The sequence below is a fragment of the Sapajus apella genome, unplaced genomic scaffold (assembly GCF_009761245.1).
Source record: "Sapajus apella isolate SASKATOON/1434 unplaced genomic scaffold, GSC_monkey_1.0 scaffold6, whole genome shotgun sequence".
NCBI lineage: Eukaryota > Metazoa > Chordata > Mammalia > Primates > Cebidae > Sapajus > Sapajus apella.
The window spans coordinates 11,179,412-11,194,732 of record NW_022436946.1 but is presented as its reverse complement, the minus strand read 5'-3'; the positions used below and the strand labels follow the sequence as shown (position 1 = coordinate 11,194,732).

Sequence of the window (15,321 nt, the reverse complement as noted above, 5' to 3'; positions counted from 1 at the left end):
ACCTAGAACAGATCCTGGCATATTGTATCCAATTAGCACTGGCTGAAGGTATACAGAATTTCTTGTGAGAGAGAAAAGGAAGGAACTCACTGGGGAAGAGCCGTAAGACCAAACCTGGCTACACTGAAAGGGATGGCAAACACGAGGCCTGCCTTGAAGCAGGTGTCAATGCGCGACCATTTATTCATTGACAGGACAGTGTTCAAAAGGGGTCACTCTCCTCTACTTTAGTGAAGACAGTATTAAATGGGTACACATCTGAAATAGCCTCTAAATCCAGATTTGGTAAACTGCAAATGGAAGATGTAATACTTCACTTACCTACAGTATTACCAGAAGCAAATTTCACTGATGAATTTATCTTATTTTCTTCTGAAAGGTCAGATGGTTTCACAAGTAATGGGCTAGTGGGATTTGTATGATCTAATAGAGAATTAACAGGTAAAAATATAAGATATAGGTATTTGAATCGATAAATTCATAAAGCTCAGACTATAAGATTTCATTTAAATACACAAAGAAGTAGCAGGTAAATCCATAAAATGTAAGACAAAATAATATTTTTAATAAAAACAAATGTCAAACTGTTTATTTAGAATTTTGTTTTCTGCCATAATAGAAGCTAGTTTATAATGAAACTTTATTTGCATGTTCGCACTTAATTTTATTCCTGCAGCACACTTACCTAAACACTACATATATAAGCGTAAAATAAATTAATTTATAATGCTGACTTATACAGAAAATAAATCTATGTTTGAGAAACCCTAAAACATTTCATCTACAATGATACATTCCAAGAGTTCAAGCAAAATATGTAATTTCAAAGCCAAAACGTATTTTAACATGTATCTCTTCAGTTAAAGTTTTAACATATTTTCAATGTAAATTTACAAGGGTGACCACAAAAACCCACAGGGTATTAGAAATGTCACATTTTCAAATGCCCTTATTTTAAAACTTTATAATTTAAAATTAACAAATTCCCTTTAAAAAAAACTGCAACATAAATAAATATGCGTGAAAATATACTTAATTGTAGAAAGTACTAGCCTAAAAAATAAGCAATGATGAAATAAATTTGTACCTTAACAGAATAATTACTTACGTATTTTAGTTTGATGCAAAACTAAAATACAAACCAGCAACAGCTTCCTTACTTACCACTGCCAGTTCTTTTAAGTTCCATTTCCTGCATGTGGATTTTGCTTGGAGTCATACGAATGGGAACTGGATGAACAATAGCAGTATCCTAGAGACAAATGTGAGGAAATACAGAATTTGTATTAAAGTGTCAAGCTAATGCCATGCAGTAATCAAAACTAACAAAACTGTTAAAGCCAGTGGATAGGCTTTCCCATTTACACTAAGGCAGGCATGAAAATAAGCTTTTTAAGTTAAAAGCTCTAAAACTGTAGTTAAAAATCAAGCTCACTATACATGCCTAACAATCTGTTTAATTTAAAAAAAACACATTTTAAATGGAATGATTAAAGATTTATGTGAAGGCTGGGCACAGAGTCTCACACTTGTAATGCCAGTACTTTGGGGGGCCAAGGCAGAAGAATCACTTCAGCCCAGAGAATTCCTAAGCAACACAATGAAATCCTGTCTATTCAAAAAATATAAAAATTATCTGGACAGGGCCCATGACTTACAGTCCCAGCTACTTAGGATGCTAAAATAGGAGAATCCTTTTTCTTTTTTTTTTGGAACAGAGTCCGCTCTGTCGCCCAGGCTGAAGTGCAATGGCATGATCTCAGCTCACTGCAACCTGTGCCTCCTGGGTTCAAGCGATTCTCCTGCCTCATCCTCCTGAGTAACTGGAATTATAGTAGCCCACCACCAAGCCCAACTAATTTTCGTATTTTTAGTAGGGACAGGGCTTCTGGTCAGGCTGATCTGGAATCCCTGACTTCATGATCTGCCCGCCGCCTCGGCTTCCCAAAGTGCTGGGATTATAGGAATGAGCCACTGTGCCCTACCAGGTAGGGGATCGTTGAGCCCGGGAAGTAGAACCTGCAGTGAGCTGGGATCATGCCACCTCACTCCAGCCTAGGTGACAAAGCTAGACTCCATCTCAAAAAGTGTCTGTGTGTGTGTGTGAGATAGAAAGATTTACATTTTAAAAACGCTCTTATAAAAACACAGTTCAAGACAATATTCATAAGTGAGGAATGGGCTGGGCGCAATGGCCCATGCCTGTAATCCTGGCACTTCGGGAGGCTGAGGTGAGCAGATCACAAGGTCAGGAGTTCGAGACCAGCCTGGCCAACATGGTGAAACCCTGTCTCTACTAAAAATACAAAATTCAGCCGGGTGTGGTGGCAGGTACCTGTATTCCTAGCTACTCAGGAGGCTGGGGTAGAAAAATTGCTTGAACCCAGGAGGTGGAGGTTGCAGTGAGCCGAGATTGCGCCACTGCACTCCAGCCTGGGTGACAGAGCAACATTCTATCAGGATGGGGGTGAAGGGAGTGAGGAATTATATGATAAAATTATGTAAATGTGAGCCTTGATGTTAAACTATTTCATGAGAATCCAAGAACTAAGAGACTGAAAACTCATTTTTAGTAAACTGCTCAAGAAAATTGGACACTTTTTAAAACCTATAACACAGAGTTAATGAGATGCCTATTACATTGCAAAAGTAGGCACAATACATACTTCCTACAGATTAGTTCAAAGTGGTTAAATTTGATTGTCTCAAAATTTAGCATGAAACTGCCACAAAGGAATCCATTTTATTTTTAAAGCAGAACAAGTAAAACTCTCATTCTAACATGCTAATACTGTTCTTAAACCTTTTTCATGACTGTAATATAGCTAATATTTCTAAACTTCATGAGAGTCTAGTCTAGTTAGAGAAGTAAAGGAACTGACAGCAAAGACTTGAAAAGAATGAAAGCACAAAAGCAAGGATGAGAGAATGAAGACAATGGTAGCCTGTCAGAAAAAGAAGGAAAAGGGAGGTGTGCCTGGGACACAGATAGGCCTGGTCCTGGGGACTGAGACTCCCAGGGGAGAAACCAGACCAGATCAAGCATCCAGCTTAACAGCAACAGATCGGCTGAGAAACATCACCAAGGGGGCTCAGCTCCTTTTATGAGGGGTCAGTTCACACTCTGTATGTGCGGCTACTAAAGACTGAACTTGAGGTCCTAAATTTTGAATATATATATATGAGACAGAGTCTCACTCTGTCACCAAGCTGGAGTGCAATGGCGCAATCTTGGCTCACTGCAACCTCTGATTTCCTGGTTCAAGCGATTGCCTTACCTCAGGCTCCCAAGTGGCTGGGAGTATAGGCACGCACCACCATGCCCAGCTAATTTTTGTATTTTTAGTAGAGACGGGGTTTTACCATGTTGGCCAGGATGGTCTCAATCTCCTGACCTTGTGATGCGCCTGCCTTGGAGTCCCAAAGTGCTGGGATTACAGGCATAAGCCACTGCGCCTGGCCAATTTTGAATATTTAGTAATGAATTAAGTTTATAATTTAGTGAGGAGGATACTGTCCTTTCAGTTTAAGTTGGAAACTGTTTTGGTGAGACAGTGCTAACTCCAAGCTCTTGCTAGTAAGTTCCAGCATACCCTCTCCTATCTGACACATCTCCTTGGCTTATGCTCAGAATCTCTGAATTCTAACAATTTATAACAAATTCTTTACATCTATTATACTAACAAGTTCATTCAAAGCAATTTCTTTCCTCTGGGAGAATCTGGACAGGGTTAATGTGCTTAACCAATCAACTTAACATTTGCCCTACAACTCTAAAATTATAGTTACAAATAATGTTAACATTATAGATAGAAGCTTAGATTTATCATATAAGAAGAAGTCATTCTCAGGAAAATATTTGTAAGAATGCCTTAAGATATTAAGTTATATTTTGGTTATAAAAACAAGATTTTAGGAGCAACTCTACTATTTTCTTAATTTATATTTAATATCAGAAATATAAAAATATAAAAATTTCATAATTTCTGACATTAAATTTATATTTAATTTAATATCAGAAATTATGAAAATCATAATTTGCCTTTATAAGGCAAGATCAAAGGAGGACAATATGACGGTTCATAAGAAAACAAGTTCTTATTCCAAATACAAAGCAAATTAGGAATTAAAAACAGGAAAACTTTTTAGATGCTTTAATTCGTAACATTAATCTAATCTGTATTCTATATACGTGTATGTGTACACAAAATCAGATTTATAAAGCCTGGAACAGCTGGGCATGTTAACTAGCATTTTCATGTATTTGCAGTACAATAAATCATGGCAAAAACTAATACATTACACTTCTCATCCATCTACAATTTTCCTTGTGTTTCGATTCATGTATATCCTAGCAGAAGCAGATTCTATCAAAAGCTATTAACTGACAAGCAGTTCAAGAAAAGAGATCAAGTTTCTGGAAACAAGACCATCAGAATGTCAATTTCATCAGAACTATGAAAGCTTAATAACTAACCATTTGGTTTGCAAATGGGGTCACTGCACTGTGTAGTGGCTGTCTCTAAATGCTGTAGACCAGTTTGGAACCTTTTACAGACTTTTACTGAACAAATGACTAATTATTATAATTTGGTTTCTTTTTAATAGTCCGTTAAATATTTCCAATACTCTAAGAAATGTTAAATTCATATTAGAAGTGTAGTTCCTCCCTTCCCCTGGCCAGGTGATTCCCTTCTAATCTGAACGTGCCTTATTTACTTACTTATAATCCTCATTTCTATGAAGCCTTGCAAAGGATCATGTGGGATTGTGGCTACAGCTTGTGTGGGTCTGTAGATGGGTAATACTTCAGGTAAGTATTAAATGCAGGTTAAGAAACTTAGACAACATAGAACAAAAAGCGGGCTACTCTTACAACTGAAAATTTAAAGTAAGAATACTGGTTGGGAAACAAAGTTCAGATTTAAGCTTGCCACCATAAAAGAAATAAGATATTTCTAGGTATTAGATTATAAATATAAATATTTGAGAATGACAATTTTATTTATCAAATTCAGAGATCTAAATTGAAGTTTTAAATGCAAATTAACCACCCTATTTTCCTAGAGCCTCCTGACGCACTAGAGGTAGCAAAGGAAAGTACTGAGCCACATAATTTTAAATATAGAGCTGGCATTCCTAAACTGGGATATTATTTCCAAGAAGTATGGAGGCTGTCACTGCTATTCAACCAACTATTTGTGTACATTTCTTGTCAGTCACAGGTCAATTTATTTTGTTTCTGTTCTAGATTTTTATATATAATGTTCTTGCCTGGCCTGACAAAGAATCATAATGCTATGAGTGAGTATTGTCACTATTTTTTAGGGTTATTGAATAGTTTCTTTATCGTTACATCAAACCTTCCTTCCCATATAAAGTACTTTCATATTAACTGTATAATAAAGAGACAGGAATAAAATAGAGAAGCAAAACTTAAAGTTTAAAGGTAAAACTTTAAGCTTAAAAAGAGAAACATAAAGGTAAAACTTTTAGTTTAGAGAACTTGTCATATCCTAAGAGATCTTAATTATAGCTGCCAGTAGCAGCAAAGTTTTCAAGCATTGCCTTGTATTTCCTCCATTTTTCAGAGATTAAAATAAAAAATAAATGCCTTAAATGTGGCAAGAAATGAGAAACAAAAGGTAGAGATAATCTACATATCAATTGGTCCTTGAATACTTACTAGGCTATAAAATAAACACTTAAAAAACATATTATCTGCTTGAATTCAATAAATACAACAGTAGCCTCTATATTTCATAAACATTCTTTAAAATGATAAAACACATCAGGCTGGAGGTAGTGGTTCACACCTATAATCCCAGCACTTTGGGAAGCCAAGGTGGGTGGATCATTTGAGGTCAGGAGTTTGAGACCAGCCTGGCCAACATGGTGAAACCCTACCTCTACGTAAAAAAACAAAACAAAAAAAAAACGTAGCCAGATTGGTGGTCGGTGCCTGTAGTCCCAGCTACTCAGGAGGCTGAGGTAGGAGAATCAGTTGAACCTGGGAGGCCGGGATTGCAGTGAGCTGAGGTCTCACCACTGCACTCCAGCCTGGGCAACAGTCTTGAGACTGCACTCAGTCTCAAAACACAAACACAAACAAACAAACACACATCAAAGGCCCATTAATTTAAACTGCTGAAGATACTTTATCTTTAAATGCCACTGCTTCAAAAATGACGAGACCATTTTTACATTTAATTAATACATGCTGGCTGTCTTTGATCAGAAACATCTAAAAAGAATGTCTTATGTCATTTTCTACTCAGCTCATTTTTAAAATCCTGCCTGCCTTTATATTCTTCTTCACTTCCTACTTACTCCCTCTTTTCTTTTTGGAAAGTGCTTATTAGCATGTCCTTGTCTTTAAAAGAAAACAAAGAAAAAGAAAAAGCAGAGAAGTGAACAGGGAGAAGAATGAGTAACAGCTAAGGTTTTCAAAAATCCCAAGGGACAGGTGGACCATATATAAAATTAACTCTATGGAGACAGAATTTTTTTTTTAAATCAGGATGTGAACTTTGTAGCATTTTCAAAGCAACACAGTAAACCACAAGAAGACAAGACAGAGGCTCCTTTGCAAAAGGGGAATTTTGACCAACATCTTATATTGCTGAACTTGATTCTCTCTAACAGAACTCAACATACTAACTAAAAGCTGTCATTTGGCGTGTCAAAATAAATGACATTGCATAAACAGTTACATATGTAGTACATATTACATGATATGTAAGTATACAAATAAAATAGTATTTACAAAAATTGTCACTACACTGAAATAAATAGTATGTATATAAAATATATACTTAATCAGCAAATGACAAGGTTAACCAAATAGATTGTCACAAAAAATGCTTTTCTAGACACATGTACCAGATTTTAAAAATGTAATTTTCTCTCAACAAAATAACTGGAAAAAAGGAATGGCAAAAAATGATTTTCCCTCCATTAAGCACACGAAAACTGAAAAGCCTGCTGCCACTTCCCTCTAAGTACTCCACTGAATCATGCATATCAGCTAAAAACGATAATGAATGGAAATTTGGGTTAATAAAATTAATCTCAAACAAGCAAGCTAAGTGATTGACTTACAGGATCAGCTGGTGCAATGTTAGAATCAAATTGGGTCAGAGTTTGTGAGCTTGAAGAGCGTTCACTAAATGTCTCCCACTGCTGAACAGACAGAGGAGAGACAAGTCAGCATGATGAGAAAGATGGAGTAAAAGATCACTGGAGAAGATTTAGCAAAGTAATTCAGAGGTTGCACTGCAAGTTGTGTTTCACAGGTTTAACAAAATTCCGTAATTTCTATTTTTCCATCAACATTTTATATTTATCTATTCTGAGTCATCTCGTAATGTAAGGTGAGCTTCACAATCAGAAGTATAGTCATAATTTATTGCAATCTCTATGGAAGAGATTTAAAGCTTTACAGGATTAAAATAAAACACAGGAACAAAGTCTAAGTGATATAAACGTCTACCAAGTAAAAATGTTAAAGAGGCATCAGGTCCTTCTTTGAACATTCAAATGTTAATGTACTGATTTTATGATCCTAATGAATCAAAGTTTTGGTCAAAACAAAGCAAGTCAGTGTGACTTGCCAGTGCGACCCCTGAAAGATGATTCTATTATGTACGTGCATGTATTTTACACGTATGTATATTTAATAAAATATAATTGAGATAAAATGCAAAGAATTCTGGAATTAATATATGTTGAGCTTATGTCAATCTGTAGCAAGTCAACCCCGGCAATCAGCACTACAAACAGGGCCATGCCAGACCACAAGACAGAACTGCCAATCAGGCACCCCCACTTCCCCACTCCCCACCCCATGCTAGAAAAATCAGAATGCGGCCACAATGAGAGCAAATCAAGCATCTGAGCATGAGTTATATACAGAAGATGTATTTTGATATGAAATACGACTCTTCTAACAGAGGTACACAAAAAAAAATATCATACCTCTTAAAACAGGTGGAGTGATAAGTCAACATTAATTATAGTAAATTCCATTTGTTTTAGAGATCTTAGTAATAAAATGGTATAGAATTTTTACATGAAAATTGTATTAAAATTATCATTTAAATCTGATTCTTAAGAATTATCAGTTATCTTCTGAAGAGGAAAAAACATCTACACACATACAATGTATACACACGAATATTCACACAAAGACAAAACTACCCCATAAACCAAAATCCTCTTTGGGAAAGTATACATTTTTATGCTTCAAAGTTCAACTTACTATTTAAAATAGTGGCATTTAAGTTTAGCAGATACATAAAAATGAAATATTAGCAAATGAGCACACTGGTGACAATTACCTACATAAATGGCTAACACAGTAATTCAACAATTTTTCCTACAGATCAGTTTTCATATGAAAATTAAGATATTCTGAGAAATATTATTGCATTCAAAGTATTTCATGAATTAAAAATCCCACAATAATTACTTTTACCATGCGGCATCACTTCAGCAAAGTGACTTATCAGTATCTGTTAATGTAATTAGTTTTTTCCTCAATAATTATTGTTACAGGGACACAGAAGCAAAATTTAAAATCCTAATTATCTAACTGTGAAGAAAAGTTTAGATACAGAAGATTCTTGCCAAAAAGAAGGTATTAACTTGTTTACCTCATTTGGGCGCCATGAAGTTTTAGTTTCACAAGACTGCATGTAAGCTACCTGGAGGGCAAAGGGACACTCTCTATCATCTTCATGACTTAATTTTTAAGGGCTCACAGCTGTGGAACCAGACTACTGGAATCCCAGTTACGCTGTGCAAACTTGGGCAAGTTACATAACTTCTCTGTGCTTCAGTTTCTCCAGCTATATCACAATTATCTACTGCATAGGATTGTTCAGAGGACTAAAAGAGTTAATATAATATACATAGTTTGTCTTTTTTCTAAAAAACAGAACTGACATATCAAAAGTGCTCCATAAAGGTTAGAGATTATCAGTGTCATCTCCTGTACTGTCTCATCCATAACCACAAGTGCGGAATAAATCTATGTTGAAAGATTACTAGTGCTTTGTGGAAGACAATTAAAATGTAACCTAAATTCCATATCCTAACTAGATATTTTAAGAAATATCATAAAAAGCATTTTGCTTTTTCACACAGAAAAAAATTATGCTATTTATGACATCATTACCGAATACTATAAACTTGATATGAATATTTCAGTAGGGAAAATGCAACTACTAAAATCTGAATTTAGAAGGGACTTCCATCTCTACTCTCTAATGATCACATGTGATTTAGAATGAACATGGGCTTTAGATCTGAGATGCTTTAGAAAGAATTGCTTTTATTTACAAAATGGTATCAACAGAAGAAAAATATTCTTTTAATGTAATACCGTTTTTAAAAAAATGACAGAAAACAGATGCAGCATAAATAGTAGTGTCTCAAGAACAATTACCTTACTTTCCATAAACACTATTAGCAAATTCTTAAGGTTTAATCCCCTCATCTAGAAAAACACCTATGTTGATGGTTTTGCATCCAATGGTAGGATGGATGGTGTGATATTACAATGTCTCAGACACAAGTAACTTGGCTCTGATTATGTCATAAAGCAGGAAGCAGTGTAAAACCACTAGTTACTTTGTTTTCCAAATATCCAAAATTATTAATAACTAGCATGCTCTTTAATCCAGCACTTTTAGGACATGGAAAGGACAGAAGCTTAGAACTTCTTCCTGAAAGTGAACAAACTTTATATTTTTAGCATTTCCTACATGTCACAAAAAGGAAAAAAAAAAAAACATAAGAAAAAAAATGTAACTTGTTCACAAAGAAAACTGCTCTAATAGGCTAGAGCAGTGGTTTCCAAATGGAGTCTCCAGAGCACTAAAATTTAACAATGGGGCCTAAGCAGGTATTTTAGGGGAGGCAGGGCTTCAGGTCCTCTTCACTTATTTTTATCAGTGGCTCTTTCGTTATTTTAGATAATGGAGTTCCAAAGAAATTGGGGAACAGCGCATTTGTCCCAAATTCCATTTTGCATACTGTGCTTGGTCATATATGACACATCTTTAACACATTTAGTAGGGTGAAACATTCTATATTGAATAAAACTAATTATACAGAGTTTTGGGTTTGTAAAGCATATTTTCTTCACATGGAAACTGAATTAGTCACTTCTCTTATCATTTCCAATGCTAAGATTCCAAATGTATTATTACATACCTTGTTTACAGGACGGAGAAGACAGTGTGACATGGTGGGTGTGGCAGTTCATTAGGTATCAAAGGACTTACGTTCAAATCTTAGCTCTTGTCCCTCACTGGATATGAGATCTTAGCCAAGTTTAACCTTTTGATGGTTAAACTTTATGAATCTGCCTCTTTAAACTCACAAGATTTTAATGGGGATAAGTGGCGGAAATCAAATGACAATATATACTTTGAAAACCTCAAAAAAATCACATAATTACTAACATTTATCTTAGTATAATTGATACGGTCTTCTTTCAATTATGCATGCAGATATAGATTGAAATCACCCTCTTTGGAACATCTTACCTTAAAAGAGTTACTTTTAATGAAAGAAAAGGAAAGCTTTGCTAACCTCACTGCTCTGATTCAGCTCAGGCCAAGTCTGGTTTAGTGACGGCATCGATGGTGACTTGCTTGGAGGAGCTTCGGCAGGAGAGCCTGAATAACCTACCTCACCTGGCTGATCCCCAACATCTGCAATTTAAAAATAGAGAAATTCTCTATAAAGAATACACTGTAGTTTATTTTAGGCATATTTATTTATTTAAAAAAGCTAAAAGATGACTTTCACAAGTAGTAATATATAATCTAAATCTCCTTTCCTTATGTTCTCAGAGTCAGCATTTTAACAATCAGACACTACTTATTCCTGCTACTTATGGTCTACCCAAAATCATAGCCTTTCATGAAAATAAAATCTATTTTATTTAGAAATAAAAAGAAAAAGGTTATACATAATAATAGTGTAATAGTCACATGCTTTAGAGATTTCTGATAAGAGAAATAGATTTATACCAGTTTCCAAAGTGCATGCTACTCCATGGAATACTAAACAGTAGGTGGCTTTGAAAAATTAGGTTTTCTGCTCAAATAAGTTTGGGGAAACAATAATTCTCTGTTGGAGCATCCGTATGCACATTTGTATATCAAGACTTGTGATGTCTCAAAGTAAATAGCTTTAAATCATTTTTTTTTTTTTTCCAGACACACATCATTTTCATCAAATAGAATCCCTCAGTATTCCCCTGGAATATGCTGATTTATACTAATACATTCACATTTTCTCTACAAATCTCCCTTGTTAACAAAAAGCAGCACATACTTGCAAGGCACACAGCAAAAGGAGAGTCCCCAGCCACAGGAAAAAAGCAAAGTCAAGCCCGTATGAAACTTAACTTTTATCATTAACCTCACTGGCACTTACAGACTTAACTGAGATAGTTACAAATCCATGATTCTATTTCAAAATGGTTTTTGAAGTATTTTGAGGTATTGTATTCTACTTTTAAGCACAGTTACACCATTCCAATATCACTATCTGATCATGAGCAAGTTGAATAAAACAGCACCTGAGTTTCTCCATCAGAAAGCTGCCACTAATTGTTAGCACTATACTTCAGATTTCTAAATACTCAGCCATATATCCTAGCAATATATAGCTTTCAACTTTTCAGTCTATTCATTAGCAAACCCTTTAAGTTTTAGTGCCTAACACAGGACTTAATACATAGGAGCACTCATATATTTACTGAATCAGCCATCTTGTGTATTCTTTTTTATTTAAATTTATTCTCCTTTACTGCCATTTTCCTAGAACCACAATTAAGTACTGATTAAGTACTGATAGTTGAAAAAGTTCTCAAAATGTCCCTTCTGCCTATTCTGTTACATGCCTCCCTCAAAATATTTCCTTTTGACTTACCCAGACGTTATACTTTTATAATTATACCAAATTGCAAGTTCTAGTCTGCAGTCCAGAACTGTCATCTAATTTTTGTTTTCTAAGATCAGAAATTATTTCTTTCTTAAGTCCTATATCTTCTCAATAGAAGCATCCGGGTAGTATAGAGGTAGGAAGCCTTCAGATGTTATCCTATGAAGACCTCAACTCAAAAGTTCTTAGAGAAGAACTTACAAAAAATTATTTAGGATAAATAGTAGTAGCAAATTCCCCACTGGATAGTTTTCGGTGGGGGAAAAAATTATGAACCTTTATCCCCAGTGGTAACAAGGGGAAAGGAGGACAGTAGCTATAAATTTGACAATTTACTGAAAGTCTACTAGAAGAATAATAAAGAAGTATCTTTAAGGGATTCCCCAAAGCAGGTGAATATTGAAGAAAATAAAAATAATCAGAATTAAAACAGTATTAGCTACAGAATGACTAATTCTCAAGAGAACTTATTTAAAGCACAACTCTATTACTTTATTTTTAAACATCGATCTTAGGGCAATCTGGAGGTCCTGATTGGGCTTTCAAGTTCATGGTTCTCATGATTTCTTCTACTGATAAATTTAGGGCCAGGCTGTACCGCACCCCCACTTCAGGGCAGTTTCAATTTGGGACAGATTCCGGGAATATTTCTGATTCACTAGTACAAAGCTACAGTGGGTCTAGCCACTTGAAGCTAAGAAATGAATTGCTAGTCACCCAAATAATTGTACTTTATAACTATTCCAATACAGTTATTTTCCAAGAGTTGTAGTCCTCAAACTGTGGACCATAGACTCCTCCCTGAGAGTCCCCAAGACTCTTTCAGAGATATGAAAAGTCAAAATTATTCTTGTAATAATGCTTTTCCCATGCTGACATTTGCACTAAATACAGTGGCAACAAAATATATTGTACTCCTCACTTATAGCTATTGTATTCCCTAACCCCCCCATACATAAGTATTAAATATAGATAAATGAAAATAAACATGCATGCTGATCTCACCGATGAATGTTCAGGAAGTAATAAAAATTAATTTTACTAAATCTCAGCACTAAAAACACATCTTTCTCTGTATGTCAAAATGGGAAATTACATACACAGCATTTCTGCTGCATAAGAAAGTAAAATGGTTGTCTCACAGAAAAGTACTTGTGTGATGCAGTTGTAAGGTGAACAAGTCACTTTTTTCATGGAATACCATTTTTCTTGAAAGAACAACTGATTATAATAATTCAGACTTGGGTATTGGGCAGGTATTTTCTCAAAAACGAACGAAGTGAGCTTGCCATTTCAAGGAAAGTATCGTTTTCAGTATTTGTTTCTAATGTTTACTAATGACAATGCTCAAGTTTTCAAGGTAAAACTCAAAATTTTTGCAAATGTATAACCATATCCATAATCTCAAGAGCTTCCAACACTTAAAGGCTTCTTTGATAAGATGGGTTATGAAATCAACAAATATACTTAAATATTTTATAACAAAATACATCAACATCTGAAAGATATTTATAACTCAATGAACTGATATTTTACAAATACCCAATGCATTATGGCATAAAACCAAGTAACTGTACAAAAATGCCTTAAGTGGCTTCAGCTTCCACACTGCAACTAAGCTTTAAGAAAGTACCTTTGTGCTTTGATGTAGTACCTAAGAATATCTACATCATCTGACAAAGCCATGAAATAGTCCTTCCTTTAATTATGTGGGCTAGATTTTATTTTGAAACTTTTTTCTACTTAAGGCCGGATAGTAACTATTTTAGGTTTTATGGCTATAAGGTACCTGTTGCAACAATCCAACTCCACCATTACGGTGCAAAGGCAGTCCTAGGCAATCCATAAACGATGAGCACTGCTGGGTTTGAATACAATTTTTATAGACACTGAAATTTGAATTTCACATAATTGTCAATGTGTAATAAAATATTATTCTTTTCTTTTCCACAGTTAAAAAAAATTCTTAGCTTATAGGCTAATCAAAAATGGGTAGTAGGCTGGATCTATCCCATAGGCCTTAGTTTTTAGACCCCTGATATACCTCAAAGAAAACAACATATCCAACAGATAGTGTGGAAGCAAATATGACAATTTAGTTGTCTTCTATTAAGCCAGGTGTAAAAGAAATTTGCAAAAATATAAAACAATGCCACCCCTTTTATAATTTTTTTCTTTAATCTTGGGAGAATACGGTTATTTTCCTAAAAATATTTATGCCAATATGTAATAGATTTACTTTATTACATAAAGTAAAAACATACAAATTAATCAGTTTTAATTTCTAGGAATGTAACTATTGATAGAGTTAACCATGTAAACAAAGTCTCTTGGGGTCCACAATTTTTATGAATGTTTAAAGGGGTTTTAAGATTTAAAAGATTGTTCCACACAAACAAAAAACAACAACAAAAACCAACCAAATAAAAAATGATTTAAAAGTTTGAAAAATTACTGTCCTAGAACATCCAAAAATTATTTCTGGGATAAATTAGCAAAATTACACATTGCTTCTTTCCTATGTTCTAGAAACCAAAAGTCTGTGGACAACCATTCAGTCTGGAAATAAGCTATACCTCCTTCAACTCTGCTCCATGTAAGTACTCCAACAAAGAGCTTCCTGCCCACACACAAATGTTAGTCTTTAAGACTGTATTTTTCCGGAGGCAGGGGTGTAGTTTTACTCTTACCTGATGCAGTGTTCCAACCTAGCCTCCTGCTGGAACACTGTGTCAACCCTGCCTCCCTCCTGTGGGTTCTGCTCTGCCCCTGACATCATCAGAGCATCAGGGCTGAAAAAGAAGAGCATGAGCCTAAATTATTCGTTAAAGTTAACCCCAAAAGGGCTGTTATGCAAAAAGTATTTCCGTGTATAAAAGTGTCTGAAAGAGACAACCCAGTATGATCACACTGATCTATGGCTTATTCTACATTTATTCTAAGTTTGCAAACACTGGAAGAAGTTTTCCCTCCTCTATCCTTTCAAAGAATCTGGAAAGTTCCCAGATTCAATTCAGTACAGTATACCTGCTAAACAACCTCTTTTTCAAAGAGCTTTAGTTTTATTCTACCCTTGTAACCTATCCATCCTAAATTTCTCCTATTTTCTTAGTATTATACATGATATACTAAAAAAATTATCTCAAAAGTTGACTGCCAGCTGATATTAGTCTTATAGAAATATATATACTTCCTTGAAGTCTTACAGTTTAAAACTTATTTTGCTTTAAGCAGCAAACAAGTCTAGGATGTTATTCAATAATGAAGGTTCAATGTTCAAACCTCTTTAAATAACTTCATCAAGGCAAAAGTAACTTTTGTTTAAAGAGTATTATTCTTCTAAGAAAAAAATATGTAAAA

The 15,321-nt window shown here is 34.7% G+C and overlaps 1 protein-coding gene across 9 annotated transcripts in view; it reads right to left on the bottom strand.

The window, feature by feature from the left end:
• The window catches only part of REPS1 (RALBP1 associated Eps domain containing 1), a 78,381-nt gene that overhangs the window by 15,089 nt on the left and 47,971 nt on the right, over nucleotides 1-15,321 (bottom strand). For 4 of the 9 annotated variants that reach the window (XM_032274614.1, XM_032274617.1, XM_032274621.1 and 1 more), the window contains exons 9-12: nucleotides 10,600-10,721; nucleotides 7,102-7,182; nucleotides 1,165-1,252; nucleotides 322-423 (exon numbers count right to left, since the gene is read on the bottom strand). In XM_032274614.1, the coding sequence (XP_032130505.1) occupies nucleotides 322-423; nucleotides 1,165-1,252; nucleotides 7,102-7,182; nucleotides 10,600-10,721 (393 nt within the window). The remainder of the gene's footprint in view (nucleotides 1-321; nucleotides 424-1,164; nucleotides 1,253-7,101; nucleotides 7,183-10,599; nucleotides 10,722-15,321) is intronic. The other 5 variants (XM_032274619.1, XM_032274620.1, XM_032274623.1 and 2 more) reach the window with 2 other exon arrangements.